The following is a 10,503-nucleotide window of genomic DNA, read 5'->3' as shown; positions in this document are numbered from 1 at the left end:
ATTCGGACCAGTGTCGGGAGTAATCCGAGCCGGCGTTGGAAACCAAGCTTTCTCCCGATGTCCTCAAAGCGTTTCCACACCTCGCAGCTTCGCATGTTCCATGCGCTAGAGTCTCCTTTCTAGTAGGATTCATGTGAAACGTGTAGAGGCATGCATTCGCTCCCTAGAGTCGAACTACCAAAGTGGAGCTTGAACTTTTTGCCGTGCCAAAACTGGTGCGAGTCCTGACTGAAGACGCACCGTACCCATGACAACTGTCAAGCGCGGCTGTTTCACGCTCACCACCCTATAAGTGGCCTGAAGTGCTTGTCCTTGCGACAAGTGTGTTCCATGCTGACTCCAACATGTCTAGCAAGCTTCAGTTGGTAATCAACAGATCAATAGCTACCGGGTCACTACACGACGTTTTGCTCACACTGAACAGACTGATCAGAGAGGCGCTGTGATTAAGGGGCATGCCACAGCGTATCGAACGGGAGCACTGACTTCCCGATGTGAAACACTCTTTACACGGGACACAAGCATGCCAGAGGCTCTGTCTCGCCTCCACCTGCTACTCACCTGGGCGCTGTAGCAAGCAGACAAGTAACTCTGAGCTGGCGATCAAACCCCGAAGCCGCTGGAAGCCAACGGTCTACATGAATTGTCGAATACTTCCTCCAGCATTCTCGGTGGCCAGGCCGGACGAGACACGTGTTAATGTGGCGATTGTGCTGGTCGTTCTGCAAGCGGCTGCAGCCGTCTTTCTCGGAAAAAAGTAACTCTGAAGACGCGTGGTCGCCGCTCACCAGGTAGTGTCTATCCTCGGCAGCTCAACCCGCGTGACGCGCGACAAGTACGACGTCCTTGTCTCATCCCGCGTTTGCCCTCATCGCTTTCACGCTTGCTACGGTTTGTCGGGAAACGCTCGTGCGTTTCGATGTCTTCGCATGCTCCGGAGAGCACCCCAGTTGACACAGGAGCCCGTTCACCGTCCTGCGGGGAACGCCGTTGTGTCTTGCGCGACAGTGGAAGACACGAAGTGGACGAAAGAAGCGAAAAACCTTTTCTCAAGAGACCTTGTCAGGGACATGTAAGTGATACGTTTTTGGTTGCTCGTGAACTCGTTTAGGATCCGTAGAAAGGGAAGGCTTTCGCGACTAGGGCATCTGCTGCCGCGCACTTCCACGGGTAGACCACTAATCGCATTTGAGGAGGGGGACACGCGCCGTGTCAGCTAAAGTTTGCTGCATTTTCCCCGTTTGTTCGCGGTGGCACTGCGGCCTATCCTCGAATCCCTCACTTTCGAAGAGACTCGAGCTTCGTCTTTTATTTTGTTTCGTTTAGGCTCTGCACGCTTCCAAAGACTGTGTAGGGTCATGTGTGTTTCTTGCCGTTGTCAGGTGAAGGCGTGCTCTCCACTGGCATTGCTTGCTGGTGCAGACGATCTGTTTCGTTTTTATACGCGTACGACTTGTACCTACGGGGAAGCGACCCATGAGAGACGTGTGCATCAAACATGTAGTGAAGGAACCGAATGAACGTGACTAGACTGGAAACCCGGGAAAAATTTAACCGTAGTCGAATACACGGTACCGTCCCGTCCACTCTGCCGATGTTCACGAGTTTTGTGTGTCTCTGACGCGTAGGAAAAACCTGAACATGCGAGCCGTTTCGACCGAAACCTCTGCTGTGATTTAAAGGGGACTACGTACCAGGAGTCACAGGTGTAGCTGTGTGAGCCGCTCTCTGTTGCTTTTGCTTCTTTCGTATGGGCGTGTCCTTCCCAGAAGGAAGGCCAACCTGGGGTTTGTTTTACAGTTGTATTGCCCCCAAACTGCGTCACTTATGCGAAGGCAGTCTGCCATCTGTTGGACCAAGGATATCATCGCCTGTCGCCTGTGCTGAACACGATTAACATAGCAGAAAAGACTGTTACCCCGCACCGGCTCAGAGACGGAAGGTATCTGAGTCAGTCGTCATCGAGTACCACGATATTTTTACTGCGGTTCGAACTGTCCGGGTTGCCTCGGTCGCTCGCGGCGAAAGTTCTTCTGTCCACAGCGCGTGCTGTTTCGCTGAGGAAAGAATCTGATGCGACAGTGTAAACGTGTTGGCCGTATAGTGTCATATGGCGAGCGCACTTGATGTATAACGTCAGAAAACAGACCCTTGTCTGGCAGCTGCTTTATGTTTCCCGGCCCTGTTCCTATTTCTCGTATTTCGCCTTCCTCGCTCTCTCGCCCACTTCGTCCGCTGTATTCTCTCTGCCGACCCTTTCCTCTCTCTTGCTTGGTCTTTTCGCTTCTGCACGTTCGCATCCGCTGTGTACAAGCGACACGAAAGGTCTGCGACTCCAACGTTGTCCGCCTGCTCCCTGCGGGCAACAAGCAGGATCGGAGCGACGCGCGCGCAAGATTCCGCTTACACTGTTCTGTTGAAAAAGCCTCTGCCTGACACCGGCGCAGCAGTTTACTCCGCCGGGCGGCATTCACACCTCCTCTGTCCAGGGAAAAGGCCATCACTTTGGCGTACCGATTGATAGGCGCCGCGGGTGGGAGAAGTCCCCGAAGGGGGACATCTGCTGACATACCCTATGTGTAGGACAGCGGGCGCAGTAGCTTAGAACAGAAGCGAGGATACAGAGGAAACGCTGACGAGTACGTGCTGCCCAGACGTGTCGAGGCACAGGCACGCAGAGGTAGGCACGCAGCGGAGGAGGCAGAGACTGTCAAACCCGACGCCCCGCCCTCTCCTTGGTGGAGCAGAAACAGCCTAGAAATCAGAGGGAGACGCGATGCGAAGCAAGGCAGATTGGCAGCCATTTCGCGGGCTAAGTCACTGCCTTCAAGACTCCTATGGATAGGGAGGCGTCGAGGCTTCAGCACCTCCCCGCACGCCACGCCGAAGCCAGGATGGGCGGCCCTGAGGACCAAAAAAGAACAGCGGGGGAGGTTGAGCCACACCGCCGAGACAGCTGGGGAAAGGACGTTCGCGAAGGAGACCATAGCAGCAGGGACAAAGCAGAGGAAGAGAACGAAGGATGTAGCGTGTCGCCGCTGGAGCGACATGAGAAGGGATATGAGCAGGTTGCGAAGGCCGCTTCCCAAGGCGCTCCTTCGTGTTCTTCGCCTCCTTTTTCTGAGCGGTGTGTTGGTATGCAGCCCTCTGTGTCACCTCTCCCAGAGGCCTCGCCGCTGGCTCCAGGTCGCAGCAGAACAGCATCTTCTGCCTCTCCGCTATCTCGTGATTCCGCGCCTCGCGGTCGGCCTGCTTCTGCCGCCTCTGCGTTGGCGCCCGACCTCCGTTCCTTTCGACGGGCTGCAGGCAGCTCGCTCGCTCCTTCCTCTTCACACGCCCCTACTGCGTTGTTTGTGGCCTCTCTGCGCCTGTCGTCCTCTTCTTCGGGGAATGGCGCTTCAGACGCAGGCCTCTCGATGGCATATCGGCTGCCGCCGTCCGCAGCAAAGCCGTGGGGGGAGATAACAGAGGCGACGGGTGCTGCTGATGCTCCTTCGGTTCCACACGGAACGTGCTGCGACGACGACACACGCCTAGGCACACGGGCGAACACGAAACATGCAGATGACGAAGGGGTATCAGCTGTTGCTGTTGCTGCTTCTGCTTCTCCTGCGGACGCCAAGGAGAGCTCCTTCGTTCCGCCAGTTTTCGTCTCTCCGCCGCACTCAGTGAAAATCCAGTGCTGCGCCGCGGCGATTCACCATCCGCCGGAGTTGTCGCCGCCTGTGCTCCCCGGGGATAAAGACCTTCCTCCAGGGAGACTGAGCGACAGCCTGTCGTCCTCTCTCTCCTCTTCGGCCTTGTCCTCCTTTTCGCCTTCGTCGTCGTCACTGAGCATCCGCTCCTGCGCCTCTCGTCTTTTTTTTCCTGCTGCACCACCCTCCTCATCTGCTCGCTCGGTTTCTTCTGCAGCTCGTTCGGCTGATCCTTCGGAAGCTCCTTCGGCGACATCGCTTCAGTTTTCGTCTGCCGCATGGCGCTCGCCCTTCCCGCCGGCTGAGGGTCCTTGGGGGGCGCATGCGTCTGTCGCTCCCGCCCCAGACTCGCGGCGGTCTCCGGGCTCTCCTTCGCTGTCGATCGGTCTTTCCACGCCTGTGGAGAGCGGCTACGTGCACCGCTGGCATCCCTGCCGTGTGCCGCCGCGAATGCCGACAGACGACTCCCATGCGGGAGGAGTCCTTTCGTCTTTTTCGCGCCTCGAGGGCCCTCTGCTTGCCGCGGCGCCTTCGTGCCGTCGCCCAGCCGTGAGCTGCGCATCCGAGGAAGGGCGAGCCCACGCGCCCTCTCCCTCGAATATCTCTCCCCGCTCGTCGCGATCGCCGCCACGCCCCGCGCTCTCGCCGAGTTATTTCGCGGCCCTCTCGGCGCCCTCCGTTCCGTCGCCTTCCGCTTGTCCGTCTCGCGCAGCCAGCGACCGCGTGGAAGTCTCCGCGATGAACCCGTTGTGCTCCCCGAGCGCCTTCGGGTTCTACGAGAGTCTCACAGGCTCCATTGCCAGCGAGGATTGTCTTCAAATGGTGCCTCCAGCGCTCCAGCAGGCTCCGCATCTGCCTCCGACCCCCTTCTCGCCTCTGCCTGCCCCCTCGCCGGGCTCACGTCCTTCATCTCCGTCGCCGTCCTCGAACGCCTCGCTCTCGCCTTTTCCTCCGTCGGCTGAGGATGCGGCGCCAACGCGGTCTCAGGCTCGCGACGACGCCACTCCGCGTCAGTCTAGGGGGAGCTCAGAAGACCCGCACTCCCCTCCCACCCCGCCGCTCCCGCCGTCAAGCTTCGGACCAGTGTCGTCAAGCGCCTCGGCGGCCTCTCAGGCCCCTTCCGCGTGTCGTTCGCCGCAGAAGAAGCGCGCGCAGGAAGGCAGTTTTTCCGCGTTCGCCTCGACAGCTCACTTGCCGTTTCACCACTTGCTTCCGCGAAAGTTCCTGACCCGTGCTTCAGCTCCACGAGTCCACCTTGCCGCACCACTTCCTGCCTCCTCTTCGGCGCCCTCTTCGCTTCCGTCCTCTCCGCTGCCTTTGCTGTCTCCTGCCTCGTCCTCGCTCTCGTCGCCGCTGCCTTCGTCTCTGTCTTCGCTTGAGTGTCGGGCGGCGGGCGGCGCGAGTGACCGCGCGGCCTTTTCGCTGGCATACGTCTCCGCCTCGCCGCTGAGGCACGTAGCGGTTGACAGCTCTGTGAGCGGCTCCGGCGCTTCGTCACGGTATTGCAAAGAGGCTGACGGGGAGCAGGGGACGCACGCGTCGCTGTTCCTCTCCCAGGCCTCGCCTCCGCCAGCGAAAAACGTTCGCTTCTGCGAAGGCCGCGAAGAGTGGCTTCTCTCGGAGACCGCCTCCATCAACAGCATCATTGCCTTGAGCGACGAAGGATCCTCGTCTTTCGCGCCTCCTCTCCCACCCGGTCCAGGCGTGAGCTCTCCCTTGCATCCCAACGCCTGCCAGGAGCTTCACGATTCGCGCCCCAGCCTCTTTCTCTTTCCTGCCGCATTGCAGCCGCCTACCCCCGCGTCGCCAGCCCCGCCCGCCTCTCCTTCGTCACCTCCGTCTCCTCTGTCTTCGCTGTCTGCGCCTTCGCCTGATGATTCTTCGCATGCTCCTTCTCGCTCGGTTCCCTCCTTTTTGGAGACTGCGTCTGTTGGCACAGGCACAGACGCAGAGGAGAGAGACAACACTACTACGTCTCCTGCCGCGGACAGCCGAGGCCGCCGCGACGACATGGAAATTCGCGAGGAAGCGGAGAGAGAGCCGACTGTCGAGAGCAGACCGGGCGCCTCTTCGTCTCTGTCTCGTCTCTCTGGAGCCGCGCACGAGTCCTGCGAGGCGAGCGACCGCGAAGCAGAGCGGCCAGCGCGAGGCGACGCAAGCGCCTCAGGTCTCACAGAGAGAGGAAATGGTCAGGCCTCTCTCAGTGAATGCGAGAATTCTCAGCAAGACGCTCAAACATCCGCCGACACTTCTGACCGCTCCCTGTCTATCCTCCTGACTCCGCTTCGCTACCCGTCACACGCTCCACCCGACGCAAGCGACGGGCTCAGCGTGACGGACGCGCGATACAAACTGACCAGCTCTCTGTCCGATCCGTATTCGATACCCTTGGTCTTGGCGCCCTCGTCTTGCGTTTCTGCGGCTTTCGCCTCTTCTGCTGCGTCGAAGTGCCCGTCGTCTGGCGACACGGCGGTTGCTTCTGCGTCGACCCCGTCTTCTTCCGCGTGTCTGGAGCCTTTTTCGCGCTCTGCCTCTGCGTCTCCATCTCTTCCCACGCGCCTGTCGCCTGTCGCATCGGCGCTTGTCACAGGCAGCGCTGAGGTCCTAACTGCGGGCAGGTCCGAGGCGCCGACTGCAGCTGGAGCCGCAGCGCTGCCTGCTGAGGACGAGACGAATCCTCCGAGCCACGAGGATTCGAAAAGCGAAACGTTTCGCGCAGCGGTTTCTGGGGCGTCGGCTTGCGATGACCCCTGCGGGTCAATGCCTGGAAACGCGGAGGAGGAAGGCGACGCAGAAGGTGGGCAAGGCATCGGCGCGCAGGGCGAGAGGGCGCGAGAAGTCCTCCGCGGCGCGGACGGCAGGACGCAAGGGAGCTGCCGCCTCACGGGGCGAGTTGATGCCGGGGGAAGAAACGAACGCGTCACAGCCGCCACAAGTGCCACAGCCGCCACAAGTGCCACAGCCGCCACAAGTGCCACAGCCGCCACAAGCGCCACAGCCGCCACAAGCGCCACAGCCGCCACAAGCGCCACAGCCGCCACAAGCGCCACAGCCGCCACAAGCGCCACAGCCGCCACAAGCGCCACAGCCGCCACAAGCGCCACGGGCAGAAGTGGCGAAGGCGCGGAGGAGGGGACACTCTCACGAGGGCCGTCAACGGGCTTCTCGCATGCGGCGGGGGGTGACACGTCGGCAGCGAAGGATGAGGGGTGCGCTGCGGCAGAAGTATTGTTGGATGCCTCTCGGCACGCAGCCGAGGTGTTAACCGGCGACGGCGACAAGGAAGGAGAGAAATCGCGAACGAGAGGCAGAGGCGCGTCTCCGACGCAGCAGGGGCCGTCGCCTCCCGTGAGGCCCTCTCCTTCTGGCTCGTTGTTTGCCTGCGGCTCTTTTTCGACTCACGTGTCTGTCTCTTCTCCTCTCGTCGCAGCGGCTTCTTCCACGACTGCATCCTCTTGTGCGTCTGCCTTTTCACTTGGGTCTTCTTCTTCTGGCGCTTCTCTTCCACCCTCGGCTTTCTCCTCGCAGGTGCCTTCTGCCGCGGCGGGGCTCTCGGACTCGCCTGCGGGAGCCTCCACTGCGTCCTCGGCGTCTGCGGGGTTGTCGGTGTCTGCGCAGCCCCGCCGCCGACACCTCTCCGCGCGTGTGGGCAGCGAGCCGCGGCCCGGGGGGCGCCTCGTCACAGTGCGAGGCGCGGACGGAGTCATGCGGCGTCAGTCTCTCCACGTCCCGCCCTCGTCGTCGGCTCGCCCCGGGAAGTCGTGTTTCCGCCGACCGTCTGTGCCGCCCGGTCTCGACGATGCCGCCGCCTGGGCGCCGGCCTCCACGTCCCTGAGTGCGGCGTCGTCTCCGCTCCTCCTGCCGCGCTTTGCGCTCCCTTCCGGCGCCGCGTACCTCAAAGGCGCCCCGTCGCTCTCTCGGCTCCTCCGCCGCTCGCTGAGCCTCCGCGGGAGTCGCGCGACGCGCGGAGACAGCGACAGAGATACCGACGAGTCGCCGCGCAACGCGCGCGCATGCGGGGGCCGGCGCGGAGAGCGAAACACCGGCGGCAGAGACAAGAACTGGCGCTGGTCTTCGTTGGCAGGCGCGTCACGCCAGGCCTCATCTCACAGACCTCGCTGGCGCTCCTACGAAGGTGTCGCTGTCAGGCCGTGTGCAGCACTCTTCCCTGCCCGCCGGTCGCGCAGTGCCGCCTCTCCTCCGTCGTCTTCGAGTCAGGCTGACGCGCTCGCCGCGTCGTCGTGGTTTTCCTCGCCAAGCGTCTCCTCTGTCTCCTCTTCCTCGTCCCCTGCCCACACTTGCAGGCTCTTTTTCTCGCCGTTCGCTGGCGGCTCCCGACGCTGCGGCTTTCGCAGCGCTGAAGGGCGCGCGCGCGAGCCAGAAGGAAGAGCAGGCGAGCGAGACGCAAGCGAAGAAGAAGGCAAGGCTTGCCGCAGCGCGCGAGGCGACAGACGGGAAGAGGGCCCCGGGTCGCGCCTCACGCAGGAGTCGCCTTACTTCTTCCAACACGCTGTGCGTGCCGTCCAGCGGAGCCCGTCGCCGCGGCCTCTTTCGCCTCCTGAGGGCGCGACCGGGCGGTCAGCGCGGACTCGCGAAAAGAACACAACGCAGCAGGAACGCCGCCGCAGCCGCTCTTTCCTTCACCTGCCTCGGCAAGGAAAAGGCATCTTCGACCTCTCCGCCCTCGAGCGAGGCGCCCGGTCCCCGCGCCGCGACAGCGGAGGAGACTCCGCGCCGCCTCGCGCGCGGGCGGTCTCCAGCGGCGGTGGAGGCCAGAAAACAGAAGATGGAGAAGCCGAAGACACACGACCTCAGACGCCTGCGGACGGCGCGCCGGGAGGCGCCGAGCGAGCGCCTGGGGGGAAACATGCGAAAGAGGCGGCGGCGGAGGCCAGCCAAGCTCATGTGACTCGCGGCGCGCAGTCGCCCGCAGACGGAGATGTCGACGGTGGGAGTTCGCTGGCGAGCGGCGAAGGCATAAAAGCAAACGGTAAGCGAGAGGCCCTCGGCGACTGCGAGGACGCGACGCGAGAGTTTTCGTTTCCTTCCTCGCCTTTATTCTGCGAGGACGGCAGACGCCGTCGCCACACGATTGCTGTCGCGCCTTTCCTCGGCGTCGCGGAGTCCGCGGCGGACCCGTCTTCCCGCGGCTCGCCGTCGACCTCTACGTCCTTCGCCGCCTCGCCGTTCGCGTTTTCTTCCTCCCTCTCCGCTTCTCTGCCTGTCAACTTCGCTTGGCCCCACAGCGCCAACGCGCCGCGGAAGGCCTCGGGCGCGGGCGTCAGCGCAGGTCCGCAGCAGCCGCTGATCGAGCGCGAGAGGCGAAGCACCGCGCAGGGCGATCTGAAAAATACTCTCTCTGCGCGAAGCGGCCGCGAGGCAGCCGCTGGGGCGGGTGCGGCTGGCGCGGCGTCTTGCGCGCAGGCGCGTGAGCGCGTGTGCGACGCAGAGAGTCCTCAGGCCTCTCCGCTCGGCCTCGCGGCGCCGCACTCCACCATTTGGCACTTTGTTGACCTCGCCACGCCGCATGGCAGCCACGACTAATCGAACGCGGAGGCACACGAAGATGAATGCCGAAGGTGGGTAGCGGAGAGAATCGCGAAGACCAAAGGCCGCCTGAAACGCAGGGTCGCGATGAGACGCGGGTGGAAGCGAGAGTTGACACGCAGGCTCTGTGCGGATCTGAGGACTGTTGCCAAGCTGCTAAACTCCCGCAGTAGAGTGAATCGCTCTTCCTCGGCATCGATCTCTGCTAGGGATGCATGTTTTCTGTGTAGACGCTTACGCGTTCCTGAGGGCCTGCGTGCGTGATCTTTCATCTCTGTTCGAGACTCGGAGGAGGTGCGGCAGCCCGTTGTCTCTCCATTGAGACAGTGCAGGATCAGCGCATGCAGAGGGTAGAAAAGACGAAGTCGCAGCCGCCAGCAGGCAGGCGCGACTCAAGGCATTCGCCGATCTTCGGGTGGCGACCCGAGGGCCCTTGCGCAGAGACCTTGTAGCCAGACACACGCAGACAAGCCTGCCGAACCGTAGCGAAATGCGTCCAAACATGTGCGTATAGAGACACGGCCATACTTCCTACAAGTAAATATCTGTATATACATGTATATTTATGTATGTGTTTGGACATATATGGACAGAAGCAAGCTCGAGACTGGTTGAAAGAGAAGGCGCGGGTTGAACAGTCGAGGTGGGCGACGGCTGACGGCATGTTCAGGCAAACGCAGCTGTCGCCCGACGCGCACAGATGTATGAATGGATGGAGAGGCAAGCATCATAGAGAGATACGCATGCCAGAGAAGGAAGAGGGAGACTATGGATGGCGAGGTGACTCCGCGCAGATCTGAAATCCGAGGCGCACGCAGACCGCTTCGAGGCTGACGTGCCGATGCGCGCAGCCCGAGGAAGGAATTCGGTGGAGTTGCTCCCTCAGTGTATAGGACTTGTTGCCCGCTGCAGTCTAGGAGTGATACGAATTTGTTTGCTTCCAGTGGGGTCTGCTACCCCTACAGGGAGCGATTCTGCATCCTAGATGAGTGGACGTTATTCGTCCCGCGCGGCGGCGAGAGACTGAAGCAGGAACACTTCGGAGGTACACGCCACTGCCGCGCCAGTTCTTTTTGGATGGAAATGGAAGAACGGCAACAGCAGCCACCGTACGCAGGACTCGTCTCGCATTTAGACGCGAAGAGAGCCACATGCATTCGCACATATTAATGAATCTCTGCAGCGCAGAGAGACAGAGAGAGCACATAGAGAGTCTCTAGGCCCGATGTGGGCGAGAAGCGTGAAGACGATGTCGCAGTCG

General features: G+C 61.7%; 1 protein-coding gene across 1 annotated transcript; it reads left to right on the top strand.

Annotated features, from left to right (window-relative positions):
• Positions 1 to 2,837: 2,837 nt before the first annotated feature.
• On the top strand, positions 2,838 to 9,239 carry BESB_064750 (uncharacterized protein; the record flags this gene model as incomplete). The annotated part of the gene is made up of 1 exon (XM_029364870.1): positions 2,838 to 9,239. The coding sequence occupies one exon, from the start codon at positions 2,838 to 2,840 to the stop codon at positions 9,237 to 9,239; it is 6,402 nt and encodes a 2,133-aa protein (XP_029218453.1).
• Positions 9,240 to 10,503: the final 1,264 nt, after the last annotated feature.

The sequence above is a fragment of the Besnoitia besnoiti genome, chromosome VI, assembly GCF_002563875.1.
Source record: "Besnoitia besnoiti strain Bb-Ger1 chromosome VI, whole genome shotgun sequence".
Taxonomy (NCBI): domain Eukaryota; phylum Apicomplexa; class Conoidasida; order Eucoccidiorida; family Sarcocystidae; genus Besnoitia; species Besnoitia besnoiti.
This window is presented reverse-complemented; position numbering and strand designations above follow the sequence as displayed.